The sequence below is a fragment of the Maylandia zebra genome, linkage group LG5 (genome assembly GCF_041146795.1).
Source record: "Maylandia zebra isolate NMK-2024a linkage group LG5, Mzebra_GT3a, whole genome shotgun sequence".
Taxonomy (NCBI): Eukaryota; Metazoa; Chordata; class Actinopteri; order Cichliformes; family Cichlidae; genus Maylandia; species Maylandia zebra.
The window spans coordinates 35,896,186-35,918,010 of NC_135171.1; the positions used below are offsets into that span (position 1 = coordinate 35,896,186).

Below are 21,825 nucleotides of genomic sequence, written 5' to 3' on the forward strand. Positions count from 1 at the left end.
CAAATCTTTTTTTATACCGCAACATAACAAATTGGTATTGTTTGAAAGTAACTTTGTTTTTGTTTTACAAAAGCCTCATTTTATTTCAACACTGTGTGTGAAAGTTTGAATTTTAAGTTTTTTTTCTGTGTTATGATATGTTTGACTAACTTGGTTGTGCATTTTAAAACTTCTCATATTGTCTGGCTGCTCACATTTCTCCCTTTTGGAGATGTTTTCCAATCTCAGCAATTAACTTAGGGACCACGAAGTTGTTATTAAAGGTACAAAGGCAACAATTCCCCCTCAAATTAAAAAAAAAGAAGAAGAAGAAAACACACACACACAAGCACACATATAAATATCCTTTAATACCCGTTTAGTCCTCCGTGACCTTGAGAATGTGGTGCAAAGACTGTGAGAAACTGTGCGCTGTTGCTTTGAAGACGATGGCTCAGGAAGAAAATGCTTAGGCCGCCTGACAATTGGCACAGAAAACTTAATATAAGCAGGATGATGCATTACAAATCTGCCATATAAAACACTACACCGGTGGTAAAATTGCTTCACCCAATTGCATTGGCCGTTGACTGCATATGTGTGTAATGGTAGGTCGGGAGTGTATGCTGCCCTGTCTGCGTGCCAGGGCTCCGGTCAGCCCACCCATCGCAGATGTGTTGCCAACTCTCACTTGGCAGGCACTTTGAAACCTTTCTTTACCTCTGCAGTGGTCAACACTGTCAACATCTCCATCAGACCACATGTATACGCAGAGCCTCTGAATCAGTGTGACTGGAGCGTCTGTCTATGCATGTGCCTTTTTTAATGATGTGTGCTGCAGGTTTGTGCAAACCGCGTGTGTGTGCGCAGCTGCTGCTGACATGTATTTGTGCCTTTTTTTTCCCCTCAGCTTAAAGGGTCAGTGCACCCAAACTGAAAGAAATGCACCCACGGGAGTTTGACCAGTAGATTGTTTTGATTTTATGTTAAAAACTTTGTGAGTTTGTATCACAAACACAGCATTAACAAATTTATGCTAAAACATTCAGCAGCAGCAGCATCTCTTCCCAGAAATTGTGTTTCCATTACTCCCAATATGCCACAAACCTCACTGTCAACAGTTTTCATTGGGACTATTTCTTTGGGAGAACTTAAATCCAATAAAAACTGTCTACAGTAAAGTCTTTGGAGTAGTAACTGAGCTATTTACACACATCTTTTTTATATATTAATTCCAATGCAAACTCACGCTGTCCCTCCAATCATTGTTCACACACATATTTTTTTCTTTTTTAAATTTAGACCAAAAATTTTAGGAAGATTTTTGGGGAAGTGGCTCAAGTTTGGTTGGAGTTATAAATGGAGAGGCGCAGTAATGCTTTGCTCTTCACTGCTAACAAGGCATAAAGCAGAAATTAATCTAGACCGAATCAAAAAATGTGTACTAGGTATACCTCAGTCTCAGCTTCACCACAGCTTTAATGAATAAATACTAGCAGGTGACAGTACTGACCCACACAAACTGACTTTTTTTTCTCCCTAATGTCACATACTGAGATTGCAGTTCCTTGCCTGAACCTATACATTCATTTTTATGCTGTTGTTTAACCGAGTCGTGCTGTGGGATTGTGACCGTAGCAGTAACTTCTTTTCATCCCTGCCCTTTTGCACCTTGCTCTGAAAGCTTCTCAGAGTCTTCGCTCAAGGAAGCTTGAAGCTCAATCCCCCTCCTCCACACACACAAACACACACACGCTGAAACTTTCCCTATATCTGCCCTCCCTTCTTCCATCCCTCTCTCTCTCTTTACTCCCTCCTCTCAGCTCAAAACTATAAGAGCCAGACAGGAGTGCACACACATACAATCCTCCTGCTCACACACACACACCCTCACTGCACATGCTTTGAGTGGAACAGATTCACAGTGCTGCACTGGAGTGAGACAACGGTGTATGATTGAGAGAGAGTTTATTCTCACCCCGCGTCAGCTCAAGGAAACCACCAGTGTGCAGAGGTTCATGAACGGATGACCTTAACAGAGGACCTTTTTTATCAGACCATGGAAGCCAAGAATTGGAGCTAAAAGAAAAGAAGAGTTTTTTTACTTGTTTGTTTGTTTTTTTAAACAAAAAACACCTTTTTGGCTGAAGTGGAAATTAGAGTTTTGTCTGTGGGATTACTGGGAACTTCATTCATGAGCTCTTGTCATGTTGGTATCCTGCATGATTGTTTCTTGTTGACAGGAGCCATCTCTGTGTTTTGGATTTCCCACGGATCACAGTTTATATTCTGAACACAGTGTGTGAATGAAGGGCGCGGGAGCAGGAAACATGTCAAGCGGACGATTCAGTCACCTGTTGAGGGGTGTCTGGTTTCTGTGGCAAGGTGAGTTCAAGCACTGACTTCGGCGTAGTTAATTGGTGTAGATTTTGATTCTTGAAAAATGTTGAAGAGAAATGTTATTTTACAGTAGGCTTAAACTCACAAAGACCACGAGTCATGTAAAATTTACATTTTACACTTCAGCAGGTAATCCGGAGCTACAGATACCCCCTTGTAATCAAATGTTTCACTAGGAAAAGAATAAGAGACAGTAAATGCTTACTCTTGTAAGAACTAGAGCTAGAACTTTAGATTGGAGAACGAACACATGGTCAGACAAAAAAAACAGAGATTAAAGCTGACATCTTCATAATTATAAGGAAGTCATTATGCTATTTGTCACAATTCAAATGAAAGCTCAACATGTGGATCACCACTTTGAAAAATTAAACACAAATTATGCTGATGTTAGACTTATGAATAGCCCGTCTGTGTTCCCCATCTCCCCCTGTGAGCGTCTTCAAAGCGTTTGTGGCCACTGGAGGAGTCTTCAAAAAGGGGCTCAAGCTGGTGCCTTTAAACAATGGCTCCCTAGGAGCAGAGAAGCGTGGCCCTGGAACTAATGTTGCCATTATGTTAATGGTTAGAATAACAGCAGACAGCCATTACTGACCCTACCTCAAGCTGCTGTGCCGAGCTGATGATCTGTCCGCTTGGCCTCGATCATGGAAGCAAAGCATTTTGGCCATCAGGGCTGGTTAGGGTGATGGGTGGCTGGAGGCAGACAGGAGGAGACATCTGTCTGGTGCCAGCCTTACTTTCCCCTCCCTTCAGAACCATCTCCTGCTCAATGCTTCAGTAGTAGACTGGTATCTTTGAGCTTTTCGCTTCTTCCCCACTCAAGTTTGTCAGTGGGAGACTGGCAAGGTTGAGTCGTCAGCTCCACACAGGACAGTTCAAACTGTGCAGAAAGCCGCTTAGAGAAGCTTTAAAGAGGAATTTGTTTGGATTATGTATTTATAACTTTTGGCAGATGTTTTATTATTTCAGATTTGTGCTCCTTTCCTATACTAAGTAACAGCTCAGTTCTAAAAGTTAATCTTTTGAAAAACTTGTCATTTACCCACACTTTGTTGGGAGATTTTCTCCACCTTTGAACGTGTAAAAGGAAAGGTGACCAAGTATAACTGGATTTAAAAAACTCCTTCAGCACACATCCAGCTTGAACTGGATAATAAAATGTCTGATCCAACCCCTAATCATTTTTGTTTAAGCTACATCTTGGCTGTAGCAGGTTCCACCTCTCTCCAAGTACATGAAACAGCCACCAACCAGATCTCCAGAACCATCTCAAGCCAGGCTTTTGAATTAAGATGAAAGAATTAAAATTTCAGTTCCAAAAACATCAACGGACCATCAACTTCCCTGTCCACTATCTAAATCTTAAGTACCTTGGCTGTCCACCAAAAAAAAAAGACCACAATGAATGAAGGTGCTCGTATAACAAAGAATCCTCCTCGTTGTCAGACAGCTCAAAATCCAGCGTTGGGCTTCAATGTGCTGCTGGCTTTCAGAGACTTTTGAAAAACATCGTTGAAGAGTAAGTGGATGTGTTGGCTTGAGGAGACAGCTGTTTTACGCAGTACGACATTATGTGTGTGTGTGTGTGTGTGTGTGTGTGTGTGAGTTGTTGCTTTGTGAATAGGAGCCAGAGTTTGCTAACCACAGTGGAACTGGCAGCAGCATCCATTGGGCAAACCCCTGTTGATCCCTTGTCTAAATAAACGAGGCCGTTGGATTAAGCAGCTTACACTGTGATGAAAAGACAACAGTAGTTGTCCTTGTGCTGCCCTGGGGACAGAAGGATACTCCTGGCCTGGAAGGCTGCGATGAGATGCTGGGGTTAAAGCCAAAAGAAGAAACGGGGACCCAGGGTTAGAATAACACACTGGACCTCATGTTCTTAGGAAAACCTCTAAATCAGCCTGACCTTCGTCTGACTTTAGTGACAAGGGTGGAAGGAAAGGAAAGGGATATTCCTGCAAAACAGCCCTGGCTGAGAAAAATCTACTTTGCATGCTGTTGTGCGGAGACAGAGCAGGGCAGCAGTACATTATCTATGCCGTAAAGACTATAATTATAAATTCAGTAATTACAGTTTTGAATGCTAGTGCCTTAACAATGAGGGCATTGACTGTGTACCAAGTTGATCAAGCTTAACGTGTGTCAATAAAACTGTCAGAATCTAAATCAATAAAGAAAGGACTAAGTTTAGAAAAGCATACCATACCATCAGCATGCGTTCAGAAGTATTGTCATAGATTATTTTTAGTTGCCAAATCAAGGTTTGTGTCAGCCTGCATGAGAGTCCTCTCTCACGCCTTTAAATTTTTTCTTAGACAGCCCAGAATCACACAGCATAAATGTGCTGAAGGGATAATGATAACTTAGGCTGCTTTATAATAAATGTGTTAGCTCATCGAGGGAACAGGAGGTTTGGCTGAAGGGTTAGCTTCTACCAAATGAGAACTGCAGGTCCAGGTAACGCAGAAGATGTTTAATGTGTATTCTGTGTTTTTAGCAACAGGCACTGGGCACCAACATCTTCTATCTGTATTCAGCAGAACGGAGTATTGAATAAAGTCCTCAAAGCATTATATGGAGGGATATATGAGTATCAATAGTCATTCACTGGTGTAGAACCAGAAGACAATAAATCCTTTATGGTTTAAAACAAACAGTAAATAGTAAATAGTAAAAAAAAAAAAAAAGAGCACTTTTTTAAAAGAAAAAAGTAGAACAACTGTTGTGCGGCCTGTTGTATTGAAATATTTACACCCCATGTTTGCGTACTCTTACCTTTTTGGATAAGATAAATAAAATTATTGTTTCTGCTGAACAGTGAAAATCTGTTGAAATAGTGGATCTTTTAAGAGTAAAAAGTTATTATGCAGGTGGTTGCATCGTCTAGATTAATTCAATTATTTAGATTAGAAGAGGAGCCGTGAGAAAAAATAAAACCACAAGCAGGAATATCAATCTTCACTGCGCATTGTGCACTATATGTGGATATCCTGCAAAACATTGTGCAGCCAGCACACACCCCTTCATTATCAGGTGCTGCAAGCCAAAACGCTTAGGAATCATTGGCTATTAACACCTATCCAAAATCTGGATGGCAGCTGAGTGAGTCAGGAAGCCTGAAAAAGCAGCTGTGAACTGTGAATAATGTGCAGCAGTCACCTAAATATGTGGAATGATGAGCTTCTGTAGCATTTAATGTTGCTTTTGAGAGAACGTGCACACATGCACCTCACTAATCTTGTCATTCTGGAGCACGAAGATGCCTCACCCCTCCAAACTCCACCCCTTACTGTCATGAACTTCGTTCACTTCATAAACCATTGACAGACACACGGAGAAAGAGAAGAAAATAAACAAAGACAGATGAAAGAAAGGAGAAATCTGAAATCCATCCAGGACAAATGAGGCGTAAATATCATGGCTTTTTCATCAGGGGGAGAGAAAAGTAATCAGGCGGAGAGGAAGGAGGGCCAGGAGGGCACAGGCACTTCAGGGACAGTTTAGGGAGTTTGATCCACAGCACAAAGAGTGATCAGAGCACAGAAAGAGGGTAAGGATGTAGTTAAAAGAAGAAGAAGAAGAAGAAGAAGAAGAAGTTGGAAGATTTATTTAAAATACTGGGGGGATTGGTCCAACACTGCCTTCATGTCAACACATTATTTGGATATTTTTCCCTCACCTAGGCTGCCTCCATTTTGGCAGCTTTAGTGATTCTCTGTTAAATATTTTCAGAAGTAGCTGTGAAGAAGACACAGACATCTCTCTCCGTGATGGACCAGCTGTGCGGTCAACTTCAACGTCATGCACTTGATTCCCCGCAAGCCCTGAATTAAAAGTGCCAGGATCTGGTTCTTGTTTTTACAGGATAGCTCCAAATAAAGACGTACATAAAGCCTTATTTTTAACGTGGCTCTGTGGACGAGACGTGAGAGAGGAGAGCGAACGCTGCCAGACCGTAATCACAAATGCAAACAAACAAACAGAGGGCAACCCGGAGGTCTCATATAAATGGTAACCCTTCTGCAGTCTACTGTGCATCAATGTGTGCAGTGTGTTTTTTGTGAAAGTGTACGTATGTGCGTGTGTAGGGGGGAACTGAAGGAATATATGAGCTCAAAGACAGGTAGATTACTTTGGCTGGTCATCAGTCAGATGAGGCGAACGCCAGTGTTAGTGGGGATGACAGACTGACCGTCCAGACCACACGCAGCTCACAGGCTGCGGCACTGACCTCTGGTGGAAGAATTGTAAATCTACACGATTTAGAGGAATGATTTTTGCTTGTGGATTCAGCAGTGTTTTGTAAGGCTTGATGGCAATTAAAAGAGCCGGAGTGCATCAAGGGGTAGAGTAGGAAGGTGGCTTTAATCCTGTCATTCCAGAATTTGTCACATTCTTCTCAATAAGGGAACAGCTTTGAAGGCAATTGTTGGATTCATCTATTGGATAATAAAACAAAACGACCTGTTGTTTTTTTTGACACTCCAGAATGTGAAGATTAATATAAGAAATTAGCATAGAGCAGCAAACGTCCCCTACAGAAGAACTTTTCTCCTGGTCTTGGCTTTAAAATAATTATGAACACAATAAGGATTCTGGATGCTATCCCAGCCATTATAGGGCAAGAGGCAGGGACTAGCACAGAGAGACAGACACCTACTGAAACCTATGGGCACTTTAGAATCATCAGTTAACCTAATCCCACTAATTATATTTCTTTGGACTGTGGGAGGAAACCAGACTACCCAGACAGAACCCAGAACACCCTGCAAAGAGAGGGGTCAGATGGTGGAGCTGAACTCAGGACCTTTTTCCTATGAGCCAACAGTGCTAACCACTGCAGCATGCTGCCTTTTTGCCTTCCCATAAGATGAGCGGAAGAAAATGGATGAATGTAAATAAAAATGCAGAAACAGTGAGTCGCTGAATGTAGAAACCTGTAAGCTTACTTTTCTGATAAGTGATTTCTCTTTAATGCTTATTAGTATTTTTCTATCAAGTCATAAGGCTGCATGAAACCCACATTGTATGTAGTCAGTAACATATTCTTTCTGGATATTGTTGAATACTGTAAATTCTGATGTCTTTGAGGAAACTAGACTTTGGCTTTAGGAATTATAATGTTCCTGCAGCATTTCTGTAAAAAATGTGACAAAGAAGATTTTTGTCGCGGTTAAAGAAAGAGAAGAGGCTGATTTGGGGGGTTAAGGTGAGGACCTGGAGTTATATTTCAAAGTAATTAACTGTTTAATGAGATTAGAAAAAGAAACACTAAAATAACAGTCTAATGTCATCCAAGAAGTATACAATTATTAAATATTCTGATCAACACAGTAGTGTAAAATTGTTGAAGATTATAGAAAGCATACTATTATGAATACCTTAATGCTGGTAAATCTAGTTCTTTAGCGCATGGTCACTGTACATTACTCTAAATGCTATTACACGTTCTGTAAAGATAATTTCTACCTTTTAAAAAGTATTTAATAAATTCAGCTACTTCCACAAGCATCAAATCCATCTTTAAGCTTAAATGTAACTTTCAAGTCTCAGTCTTACATAAAGTTTTACTGGTATATGTAATGAAATCTGTTTTAAAAGATGCACTGACCACTATGCTGTGACAGGCCATATGAGTGGGAAGTTTTAGGGCCCGCTGTGGAAAAATAAATCAGTAGGAACCATTGCAGGGTAAAACTAATGCAATGTGACTGCCTGTGTAGGAAGTGAATCAAGTAAAATAGTCCCCCATCTCCTCCAAATGGAGACTGGGATTGGATATTATCATATGTATTACACCATCACCTCACTTGTGGTTGGAATAGGGCTCTTTTGTAGAAGAATACTTAAAACCCCACGATGAGCAATTTTGTTTTACTAAGCTCTGCTTTTATGAGCACTCTTTTAGTAAATGCAACCATATGCCCAACTGGAAGGAGATCCAAGAGAGGGAAAGGGACTGAATGACAAGTGACCTCAAGAAACACTCTATAGAAATGCTTTGGCAAGAACAGAAAGTCCAATATACCAGTCCAAATGACTCCACATCACAGACTGGAACTCTTGTCTCTGTGTCCATTCATTGTGCTCTATGCGAGTAACCACTTAGGCAACATGTTGCATGGACAGATAACACAAAACAGACCAATTGGATGACTTGTAAGGAGCCGTGGAAATTAATTAATCCTGATTAGTATTTCTGCTCCGGGTTCTCCCAAAGGAGCCCAGCTGGGACTGACTGACCGGGTTTCTTCACCAGCTGCAGTGACAGGGAGCATAAACAAACACATCACCACATAGGGGAAATTGCAAACATGTTTCATTGCCTGTGACAGCAAAAAGAAGAATTAATCTTATCAACATACCGACAGACTGCTGAAAGGAGGAAAAATTTGCTTTGAGTTTGAGTCTGGCTTTGTGGTCGATGGATGTACAGGTCAGACTTTACGGTTGTGTGTTTGTTTATGTGTGTGAGCATCAGCTGGAAGGACGTTGGGAAACGACTGAGCAGCACACATGTCTGCGGCTGTGGTCAGTGTGTGTGGGAAGCATTCCAAGAGCAAAGGGAACAAAAAATATCCTCCATTTGACACTAACAAGGTTAATAAATGCAGATCCGTCAGCCTCCATCTTGGAGCCTTTTAAAGGAAAATCAACATCACACACTTTCCGTTCAAAAGTCCTTGAGCTTCATTTGCTGAGCCATGGGAAAACCGAGTGGTCTGTGGGTCCTCATAGCTGAAACTTGCACAACTTACTCCAAACTCAAATGTAGCCTCGACAGGTGATCTTCTCCCTGAAAAATGTGGTGTAAGCTTACTAAAAGTAGTAAAGGGAGAATGTGACAGTTATGGGAGTAAAAGGAATAATAGAGCAAGTAAAAAGGAAAGGGAGGAAAAACTAGGCGGAATACTTAAAAAGAAACTTAAAGCAAAAGTGCAACAATTTCTAATGTTTTCAGCAAAAGACTGTAGCACTTAAAAAGCACTTTCGTGGATAGAGCCTGATCTGCATGTAGCAGTTTTACAGTTTTACTGTTTACATTCAGTGCTGCCATCTTGGATAGCTAAATCAGGGTATGTTGATCTGTTCCCACTAATATTGCCATTTCCAACTTGAGGGGGTGTCTCACAAAAAATTCCTGACTGGTAAATCAAAATTTCTAACATATTCTAGAATGCGCCACTAGCTAGCAGTCATATACACTCATTGGCCGCTTCATCAGGAACAGCAGCTCGTTAACACAAATATCTAAACAGTTAATCACATGGCAGCAACTCAAGACATTTTGGCATGCAGACATGGTCTGGACATCCTGTTGAAGTTAGAACTGAGCAACAGAAAGGGGAAGAAAAGTGATTTTGAATAGTTGGAGCTATCTCTAACGTTCACAGAGAATGATCCAAAAAAGAGAAAATATCCAGTGAGCGGAGGTTCTCTGTGCGAAAATATCTTGTAGGAGTCAAAGGTCAAAGCAGAATGGCCAGACTCCTCCATGCAGACAGAAAGTCAAAAGTAACTCAAATAACTACAGGCTACAACCACGTTTTACAGAGAAGCATCTCTGAACATACAACATGTCAAACTCTGAAGCAGGTGGGCTACACCAGTCAGCTAAGAACAGAAAACTGGAGCTGCAATTCACACAGGCTCACTCAAATTGAAGACTGGAAAAATGCTGCCTGGTGTGATGAGTTTTGACTTCCGCTGGGACATTTGGAAGGCAGGATCTGATCTTGGCATATAACATGAAACGATGGATCTTTCCTGCTTTATATTAGCATTATAAACTGGTGGTACTGGTGTCATGGCGCGGGGACTGTTTTCTCCTCACACCTTGGGCCTCTTGGCACCAATTGATTAAATGCTACAGCCTACCTGAGCATTGTTACAGACCATATCTGTCCCTTCATGACCAGAGCACACCATTCTAATGGCTACTTCCAGCAGAAATCACACACACAGTGTCACAAAGTTAAGGCCATCACAAACTGGTTTGCTGAACATCACAGTGCAGAGTCTCAAGCCAATAGAGCTCCTTTGGGATGTGGTGGAAGAGGCGATTGACATTATGGATGACCAGCTGACATGTCTGTGGCAACTGTGCGATGCTATCATGTCAATATGAACCAAAATCTCTGAGGAATGTGCCCAGAAAATGACAGCATTAGATAGAAGGCTGATACCACACTCTAAGCAAAAACACAGTCATTCTGTCCACATGTGACAATATTCCCCTACCAACACACTTTCACAAGTTCATTGTGTAAAGGTTACATGAAATGGTAAAAGCCTAATGAGGATATTTCAAGTCAACAAATGAAAATGAATGCAACAGAAGATGGAGGCATCTGCGAGAACACATGTAGCTTTGCTTTTTGACATTTCTTTTGGGGGGATTTAAAGCTGAAGCCATAACTTTGACACACGCAAAAGTACGCACATTGCCCAGACAGACCCCAGAGGGCTTCCTCATGTTGCAACCATGAGGGTGCAATCAGAAAATCCTATCGCTTTGGTCTGGTTGGAAACCACACCAGAGCACTCGACCTTGTTGTCAACACACGCATTGAGGTGAAATTGCAGTTAAGATTAATGGCAGACACACTGCAGATGTGCAAATGTCAGATCAATAAAATGCTATAGAGTGAATACGGCGTTCCTTTGGATTAGCTGTCAGTGTTTGGGAAAACTCAAGAACAAGAACATTAATCATCATGAGTGTTTTTCTTAAAATCATATTATCAGCAGATGTGTTTGGCTCAGTTGGCCTGCTGCTGTTGCTGACCCACCCGTTTGCATTATTGCAATTTTTTGAGAAAAACAAAATATAACTATATATACAGTACAAAGACTACACACTCCCACACAAACACTTCCACTCACACCTCCTGTCTCAAAGCAAACTAAAAGCCTGTATGTTGCAGCTGCAGGCTGATTGAAGTGACAAGCCAAAATTTTAGCACTGATACAAAGGTCCTGTTTTACAGCCATGTATGGATAAATAGCAGTCTTTCTCCTCATTACATAGAAAATTCAACAAAAGTACAATCCCAAAAGAGTTTGGACTGAACTGCAGTGAATCTAGCTTGTTTGAAATGTGAATATAACCAATAGGCTCTTAGCATTTCCATTTATTTTCTAATGACGGAGGCTGAGAGTCTTCCCATGCCATGGAGCGAAGCATTTGTGTTGATCAGATGGGATAACTGACACACTGTTTTGATTTTTCTTTCCAGCTCTGTTGGTGGTAGGAACAGGGACAAAACTTTGGGAGGTGCCAACAGGTCCATTTGCATCCTCCTCCAACTTCAGTGAGAGCCTCCAGTGGGAGCCCCACTGTCAGTACCATAACATACAGGACAGAGTGAGAATCACAGCAGATATACCACCACAACTGGATGGTACTTGGGTATCAATAAGGTACAAATTCATATAGAGCAATGATAATGACCCCCCATCTTAAAAACAAAAGCCAAATCAAGACCTGTCCCAAATAATTCAATACTTCAGAGTCATCTCTGTCATACTTAAGAACTTGAAAGCTATCCATAAAAACAATTGCCTATATAATTTTTCTCCTTCTGCATTTAGATGCGAAGTTCGTCCTGGTCCAGAGTTTCTTACCCGCTCCTACACTTTCCATCCCAACCGTCACTTCCAGGCCCTGCAGCACTACTATACCGACAGCAGCTGCGAGGATCCTAGCTACTCCCTGATAGTCAGGGGAAAGATCCGTCTGCGCCAGGCCTCTTGGATCACTCGTGGGGCTACTGAAGCTGAGCATCACCTCAGCAAAGTGGCCATTGTGGTTCATAGCCTTGCAGCCAAACAGAGGTTGGCCTCCAGGCTCCCTTCAACATGCGTAGGTCTCAGCCTGGGTCGAGTGGTGCCAGGGAAGCTCTACGAGCTATACAACACCCGGGCAGGGAGGGGATGTCTGGAAGCACTGGGTTTCTCCATGATGGAGATGGGTTTAGTACGAGTAGAAACGCAATACCACAGCCATGGAAGGAAGGTCCAGGAGCTGTTCTTGGGGGATATCCACACTGACTGGACACAAAGAACTCAGTACAAACCTACTGGGTACCAGCAACCACTGCAGAATGCCATGGTAAGACAGTACGGTGATTTTTTATCAATAAGCACTGAAAGCAGTTTCTGTTCATTTCATTTCATTTATTTATTTATTTCACACTTGGTACAACAGTTTCCACAGTTAGTTCTTTCAGACAAACCAACCACACTTTCTATCAGTAAAGCACTGCAACCATGTGTGAAAAGGAGCAGGAAGAAGAAAATATTCTTGTTAAACCCTGCCCCCTATCTACAATCCAACTTATATTGCAAGTGGGCACCAAAAATTAAGGAACAAACTAACATTAACATTTATCTCCGGTCCTAAATCAAACCAAACAACAAATTTACAATCAGAACATACCACTCCACATAGTAACAAGGAGAAATGATAAGTAAATAAAATAAATGAGGCAAAAAAAAAAAATGGATCCTTTGTCAATTAACTCCAATTTCATTCACATTCTTCATATTGAGTTATCGTTTTAGACATGTAACACTTTTTAAAACAATGAAAATTTATACAATTCTTTAAATTATAATGAAGAGAGTTCCACAGTCGTATACCCCTAACCGTTGGACTCATTAATCTTTGTGTAGTCCTAGCTAGCTGATGCTTAAAATAAAATTTCCTTCTGCTGTCTTCTGCCCCCAAACACATTAAAAATACTCTTTGTAACTTAAAAGGCAAAATTATTTTTAGCCTTAAACATAATTAATAGTGTCCGTAGTTTCACTAAATCTCCTAATTTTAATAATTTCGATTTTATAAATAATTTATTTGTATGTTCTCTATATTTAACATTATGAATCATTTGTATCACTTTCTTCTGTAATAAGTTTAGAGGTTTTATAGTATTCTCATATGTATTCCCCCAAACTTCGACACAGTAACTAAAGTACGAGAAAAACAATGAAAAATATAAAATGCGCATTGTTTTGTAGTCTAATAAATCTCTTACATTTCCCAAAATATAAATGTTTTTAACCATCTTCTTTCTAATATATTCAATATGTGATTTCCACGTCAAATTTTCATGTACTATTACACCCAAAAAGCGAAAATCAGTAACTCTTTCAATCAATTCTCCATTAATGGACATAATGACTTCTTCCTCCTTTACACGATTGCCAAATATCATGAATTTCGTTTTTTGTCAGATTCAAAGATAATTTATTTACATCAAACCATTTTTTAAATCTTAACATCTCAGAAATCATAATTTCAACCAAATCTTTCAAATTCTCTCCAGAGCAATAAAAATTTGTGTCATCTGCAAATAGAATAAAATTTAACCTTTTTGATACGTCACAGATATCATTAATATATAAATTAAAACGTTTAGGTCCCAAAATAGAACCTTGAGGAACGCCACATACAATCTTTAATCTTTCAGAGGTATTGCCGAGATAATGTACATATTGCGACCTATTTTCTAAATAACTCGTTAACCAATTCAATGCCACTCCTCTCACACCATAATTATACAATTAAGAAATCAAAAAAGAATGTTGTAATGTGTCAAAAGCTTTTTTTTAAATTAACGAATACCCCAACTGTGCATTTATTATTATGGGTTGCAGATGAAATATCGTCAATGAAAGTCAACAATGCTAATGCCAATGATCTATTTTTAAGAAATCCAAATTGATTTTCATTTATTAGTTGATTTTTTTCAATAAAACTATCAAGTCTTTGCGCAAAAAGTTTTTCAAGCACTTTTGAAAACTGTGTTAAAACTATGCTTATCTCTTGATTTATATAAGGGTATCACTTTTGCCACTTTCATTCGATCAGGAAATACTCCTGATTGTAACAAGAGATTTAAAATATCTCTTATACTACACTATACTTTAATACTTATACAGTCTAAAGTCTTTTTAATTATAACCATGTCTATACCATCACAGTCAGTAGATTTTTTATTATTTTTTTGAAAATATTTTTATTGAAAAAAGAAAACAACAGTACTTGCAGTTACCGAAATACAATCAACCTTTCTTCATTTTCCTAAGTAAATAAACATATATATATATATATATATATATATATATATATATATATATATATATATATATATATATATATATATATATATATAAAAAACACCCAGCACGCCCCTGCGGGCGGTTTATCCTTCAAGCTCGGGTCCTCTACCAGAGGCCTGGGAGCTTGAGGGTCCTGCGCAGTATCTTAGCTGTTCCCAGGACAGAGATCTCCGATGTTGTTCCTGGGATCTGCTGGAGCCACTCGCCTAGCTTGGGAGTCACCGCACCTAGTGCTCCGATTACCACGGGGACCACCGTTACCTTCACCCTCCACATCCTCTCGAGCTCTTCTCTGAGCCCTTGGTATTTCTCCAGCTTCTCGTGTTCCTTCTTCCTGATATTGCTGTCATTCGGAACCGCTACATCGATCACTACGGCCATCTTCTTCTGTTTGTCTACCACCACTATGTCCGGTTGGTTAGCCACCACCATTTTGTCCGTCTGTATCTGGAAGTCCCACAGGATCTTAGCTCGGTCATTCTCCACCACCCTTGGGGGCATCTCCCATTTTGACCTCGGGACTTCCAGGTTATACTCGGCACAGATGTTCCTGTACACTATGCCGGCCACTTGGTTATGGCGTTCCATGTATGCCTTGCCTGCTAGCATCTTGCACCCTGCTGTTATGTGCTGGATTGTCTCTGGGGCATCTTTACACAGCCTGCACCTGGGGTCTTGCCTGGTGTGATAGACCCCAGCCTCTATGGATCTTGTACTCAGAGCTTGTTCTTGTGCTGCCATGATTAGTGCCTCTGTGCTGTCTTTCAGTCCAGCTTTGTCCAGCCACTGGTAGGATTTCTGGATATCAGCCACCTCCTCTATCTGCCGGTGGTACATACCGTGCAGGGGCCTGTCCTTCCATGATGGTTCCTCGTCTCCCTCCTCTTTCTTGGGTTTCTGCTGCCTGAGGTATTCACTGAGCACTCGGTCAGTTGGGGCCATCTTCCCAATGTATTCTTGGATGTTCCTTGTCTCATCCTGGACTGTGGTGCTGACACTCACCAGTCCCCGGCCCCCTTCCTTCCGCTTAGCGTACAGCCTCAGGGTGCTGGACTTGGGGTGAAACCCTCCATGCATGGTCAGGAGCTTTCTTGTCTTTATGTCAGTGGCTTCTACCTCCTCCTTTGGCCAGCCTATTACCCCAGCAGGGTACCTGATCACGGGCAGGGCGTATGTGTTGATGGCCCGGATCTTGTTCTTACCATTCAGCTGACTCCTCAGGACTTGCCTGACCCTCTGCAGGTACTTGGTGGTTGCAGCCTTTCTAGCGGCCTCTTCATGGTTCCCATTTGCCTGCGGGATCCCCAGGTACTTGTAACTGTCCTCTATGTCTGCAATGTTGCCTTCTGGTAGTTCAATCCCCTCAGTTCTGACTACCTTCCCTCTCTTTGTTACCATCCGACTACACTTCTCCAGTCCGAACGACATTCCAATGTCATTGCTGTATAGCCTGGTAGTGTGGATCAGTGAATCGATGTCTCGTTCACTCTTGGCATACAGCTTGATGTCATCCATGTACAGGAGGTGGCTGACAACTGCTCCGTTCCGTAGTCGGTATCCGTAGCCAGTCTTGTTAATGATCTCACTGATGGGGTTCAGGCCTATGCAGAACAGCAGTGGGGACAGAGCATCTCCTTGGTAGATCCCGCACTTGATGGTAACTTGTGCTATGGGCTTGGAGTTGGCCTCTAGTGTTGTACGCCACATCCCCATTGAGTTCCTGATGAAGGCTCTTAGGGTCCCATTGATCTTGTACAATTCTAGGCATTCCAGTATCCAGCTGTGGGGCATTGAGTCATAGGCCTTCTTGTAATCAATCCAGGCAGTGCACAGGTTGGTCAGTCTGGTCTTGCAGTCTCGGCTGATTGTTCTGTCTACCAGTAGCTGGTGTTTTGCGCCTCTGGTATTCTTGCCAATTCCTTTCTGTGTCCCGCTCATGTATTGACCCATGTGCCTGTTCATCTTAGCCGATATGATGCCTGACAGGAGCTTCCATGTAGTACTGAGGCAGGTTATTGGTTATATATATATATATATATATATATATATATATATATATATATATATATATATATATATATGAAAAAAAACATATATATATATAAAAACACAATGCCCCCCCCCAGTCCCACACAGATCAACACAACCATCAAACATATTAGAGGAATATAACAGTAACAAAAGTAGATTTAAACAGGCAATACCTCTAGACTAGCAAAATAAGAGATAAAGGGTTGCCACTTGTGAAAAAATTTGGCAACGTATATTTAGTTTTTTCAAGTTTTAAAAAAAACATGACACCTTTAATCCACCGGGAAATAGTAGGATACTTAACAGACTTCCAATGCAACAATATTAGACGTCTCGCTAATAGGGATGTGAAGGCTATAATATCCTTTTGTGTGGAATCAAGTGTAAGTGAGCGAACAGGAATCCCAAATACAGCAATCAGAGGACAAGGATGAAGAGTTACCCCAAGAACAGTTGACATAATAGCAAAATACCCTGTCCAGAAACCTTGTAGCTCAGGACACAGAAAAAACATGTGGCTAAGGTGACAAGGAGAACCATGGCATTTATCACATTTATTTTCCACTTCTGGATACAATTCAGAAAGTCTAGACTTAGAGAAATGCACCCTGTGTATGACCTTAAATTGAATAAGTCCAAGACGAGCACAGGAGGTGGAAGATCGTACCCTTGCTATAGCCTGTTCCCAAGACTCTTCATGTATACGAATTCCCAGTTCTCCTTCCCATGTACACTTAAGCTTAACATTAGAGTGGTTACTAAAAGACAGAATAGCATCATAGAGTTTCGAAATGGTTCCTCTGTGATGAGGAACAAATGATAACGTAGTTTCCCACTGCTGTTCTGGAGGTAAAAAAGATTTTTTATTTTTAAAGTTTTCTACAATTGCTATTTTCTTTTATGGTAATATCAGCTAAGAATATAGAATTAACCACTCTACTTTCTCCTTTCCAGACTTCCTCATATTCTGGGTCGTCATTTTTTCTAATTAAATTTGCTAAAGTAGGTCCAACATTTACAAAAAAAGAATTGAATTTGTTCAGTCATCGACAACTTGATTATTCTTAATGAAATAAATAGGCCGATCTGAGGGTGTGTTCTTGTTACCCAATACTTCTTTAAAAATATTCCAAATGCACTTAATATTATTCTTGTTTTCCTGAAAAAGTTTCATATAATAGTCTTTCTTGGCTTTCCTCAATATTAATACCAACTTATTTTTATAAGCAAGACCCTTAGTTATCCAAGGTTTCAAATTCTTATTCTTTTTCCTATACTTAAATGATACCAATAGACAATATTTATCATACGAGGCCAAGTAAGTGTTTAAAAATGCTCCATATGCAACGTTGACCTCATTAACATAAACTTCCTTCCAGTCCACTTCCATGAGATCTTGTCTAAACTTGTTAATTGCCTCGTTGTTTCTTAACCTTCTATGACTCACGAAACCAACTTCTTCCTTTCTTTTCATATTTAAATCAAAAGTACAAAAGACTGGTAAATGATCACTTATATCGTTTATGATGAGGCCACTCATAATATTACTCTCCAAGCTATTAATGAAAATATGATCAATTAGTGTTTCTGATTTATCCGTTATTCTACTCGGCTTTATAATTAAAGGATAAAATCCTTTTCCAAATAATAATTCAAAAAAATCTGACGCAGCCTGTTAATTAAGATAGATCAACACGTTACAGGCTGACAAACTGTTGTTGTTGTTTTTTTCAAACATCTAGGCAGTTTGGGTTTAGACCATATTATACATTTATAAAAAATAGTTTCTTCCAGGCCAAAAAACATTTTTTTAGTCTGGAAAATCTGCTCAATTTAGTCTTGAAGCAAAGCTCTCTAGGGGAAAAGATTAGTCAGTGAGACCATTAGTCAATCAACAGAAAATTTATCAGTCATTTACTGAGAAAAAATGTAAAACAGATTGTTTTCATGCCTGCAAAGCATTGCGGCTCTCAGTGTTGGATGGGGTGTTCGAACCACAAAGGAAGCCACGATATTTGGCAGGTAGCTGAAATGAAAATGTTCCACCGACAACACAGAGGTTGGCTAATGCCTATAACAGCACCTACATTTTCGTTGTTGCTGTTTAATTGTTTTTCAGAGCTTTTCAGCTTTATTCAGTAGCACGATGAATATTAGGAAAGCAGGGAGGGAGACACATTTGCATTTTAAACCAGCACCCTTTCACCATTTGTCACTCAAACTTGCCCCATCCTTCATGAAGCATAACTTCAAGCCTAATTAAAGAGGATTAAATATCAAAGCCAGTAATTCTAAAACGAGAAACGGACAGCATCTATTAAAAAAATGCTTGGGGTCAACATCTAACATCCTTTTTTCTTGCAGCATCACATCCACCCCTGCCCTGTATGTGCTCTGGTGTACCGCTCCTCAGACCAGCGCCCCCCTGTGTTGCCCCGCAGCCCTGCAACCTATCTGTCTCTTGGAGGCCGATGGGTTAGCCAGCGCTGTGAAACCCGTCCCAATGTCCTCTTTCTTACCCGAGACTTCACCTTTAATCCCCACCAGCACGCCTGGGAGGGCATCTACCGGCACTATTCTGACTCTGCCTGCTCTCAGCCCACTTTCACCCTGAGAGCCTCAGGCCACTATGCTCAGGGAAACCCCTCCCCCAAAATCTCAGGAGCCTCTGAGTTTGTCTTCAAGGTAACCCAGGTCAGAGCCACAGCTATGGGGGAGCCCACAGCCAAATTGCTAAACAGTACAAAGCCAGGGAAGTGTGGTCGTGCTAGAGGATGGGAGGTCGGAGTAGAGCAGGACTTGACCCCCACAGACGGATGCACCGTGTTGGGTATCAAGCTGCCCCATAAAGAGTACGAGCTCTTCAAGATAGAGCTGGATCACAGGAAACACCCACTGCTGTTTATCGGCGAGAGGCCAACTGACGGGTCCAGTCCTGACCGACCGCTGAGGCGACCCACTTCCTTTCAGGCTCCCATGGTACTTTGCAGTGGGGGAAGCACACAGGCCGCCCGCTCAGGTTTTAACAGCAAGCAAGTACAGTTAGCAGCCAGTGGGACAGAGAGGCTTCCACAGCTGGTCCTGCTGGTGTTTGGATCTGTGCTTTGCGGCTGGCTCTGTGTTTACTAGACATTGTTCGCAAATCAAACCTGTTAAACAGCTGAAGCCAGTGATGGACATTTTTTCCTGGCAGCTGTTTTTCATTTTCCTTCCACATGATGACATGTTCATGACCACATGTGAAATAGGCAAGAAAGACATTTAGAAGATATATGCTGTCTGTAGGTTAACCTAAATGACTCACTTCATCTCCTTTTTCTAACAAATCTGTATAAAAGCCACCAATATATACAAATGCCATCGTTTCAGTATGTAAAACTTCATATATTCTTTTGAAACATGATACCTTTGTATGATAATCAAAATGATGCTCTCAAGTCGCAAACTGATTTCAAATGTGGGTCTTCATTAATATGCAAGCCAGGGCTATTTCAGTTACTTTTCACCAAGATGCAGTACAACTAATGCACTTTGTAAATAATATTTTATCAGCATATTGGTAAGAACAGTTACCATCACTGGTCAAGTTTTAGTGTATTAGTCTTTTTTCTATCAACAGCCAGTCTAAACAAATTAATGAAATTAATATTTATTTTATCCATTTATACTGTGCTTTTTTATAAAAATCTTTTTTTTGTCTAATATTTTAGTTAGTTTTGTCATTTAATATTTCCATGTCTATTAAAAGTTGCTTATCATAATATTTTTGTGAGATTCCTTTTCATCGTTCATATCATCAAGACAAAAGTTATGTGGGGTGCTCTATAAATTCAGTTTATTTTAACTAAACTTGATTTATATTACATTTCTACATTACAGAAATAGTCATCTAAAGGTACTTGATATTGCAAGGTAAAGACCTCATAATATTAGAGAAAGAAATCCAAGAATCCCCAAAGAGCAAGGACAATGGAGCAGTGTGGAAAAAACTCGTGGAACGTGTCCAGAGAGAGGTGTTTTTGTATGTAAGATATCAGACAGCTTCCCAACACTGACAGTGACCACAGATAACTGAGATTTGTGCTCCTTCTTTGTTCGCCCACTGTGCTGCACCTAACTGGATAAAATTTTAACTTAAATTTAGGTAGTATTACAAGAAATGTGTTTCTGACGACATTTGAGGCAGAAAAATGAGGCATGCATTCGCTGAATCTGTCTTCGTTTTAGATCAACAACAGCTATTTTTGGCTGGACAGTGTTTATTTGCATAGAGCAGCCTAGACCTCAGTGTTTTAAGACTTTGTTTGACAGAAAGAGCAGACTAAAGGGAAATGGCATGCAGCAAATGGCTGGTGGGTAGACTCAAATCAGACCGCCTGAGAAAGGACATGAGCCTTCAGTACATGGGCCACATGATTTACTGGGTAGGCAGATATCAACCTGTGAATGTGGAGCAGGCGACTCAACTTGGCACTTACAGAAAGCACTGAATGACTTGTTACATAGAGAATGGACACCTACCAATGCAACCAGGCTCAGGGACCATCTGCCACACCTAAGTAGACTTGCTGCCGAACCTCTGAGATCAGGAATAAGTGTAGCTTTTACTTCAAGCAAACAGTACAGTCAGTTTAGAGTCCTGTACTGGAGAAAGTCTGTTGCAGATTTCATGCTTGTCCATTCGACATTTGTTGAGATAGGTATGCAAGTCTAAAATACAAACCTTATGGTAGTGCTATGTAATGTTAAAATCAGTGTAAGTAGGTTTCTATCCTCAGGGGACAAATCTGAAGACTCGCAATCTGTCCAAAAGTTGTTAAAATATGTTAGCATGGACCAAAGTATACGATGGATGAACTGGCGCATGTAAAAAATAAAAGTTTACTTGCAGCATTCCCAAGCTGTTGTTTTATCAGAAAATTCAGGCAAGGATTAACTGAATTTGTTCTCTGGTGTTCATACTGTGGTCTGATTCAAAGCCCACAAAGTGGGTGAGCGTTTGATAGTCATATGGCTCACACATTACTCCACAAACATTCCAGTGCAGGTCAAACTACTGCAAACACAGAAGGATATCAGATTGGATGCACAGCCTTCAGCCAAGAAAACAGATTTTTCAGCCGCTTTGACATTAAATGAGCCAAGAGGAGCAACAGCAGGAGACAGCAGAGGAATATTTTTTATATATAGCTCCAGATATTCAGTGTTGTGACTGAAGTCAGTGAAGCGCTGGAGATGTCGTCCATTTGTAAAACCCTGACAACTGTGTCTAATGACTTCAAG

General features: G+C 40.7%; 1 protein-coding gene across 1 annotated transcript; it reads left to right on the top strand.

The window, feature by feature from the left end:
- Positions 1-1,831: 1,831 nt before the first annotated feature.
- apcdd1l (adenomatosis polyposis coli down-regulated 1-like) lies at positions 1,832-20,303 on the top strand. Its single transcript, XM_004547609.3, has 4 exons — positions 1,832-2,364; positions 11,625-11,808; positions 11,980-12,499; positions 18,907-20,303. The coding sequence occupies exons 1-4, from the start codon at positions 2,286-2,288 to the stop codon at positions 19,669-19,671; spliced, it is 1,548 nt and encodes a 515-aa protein (XP_004547666.1). The 5' UTR covers positions 1,832-2,285; the 3' UTR covers positions 19,672-20,303.
- Positions 20,304-21,825: the final 1,522 nt, after the last annotated feature.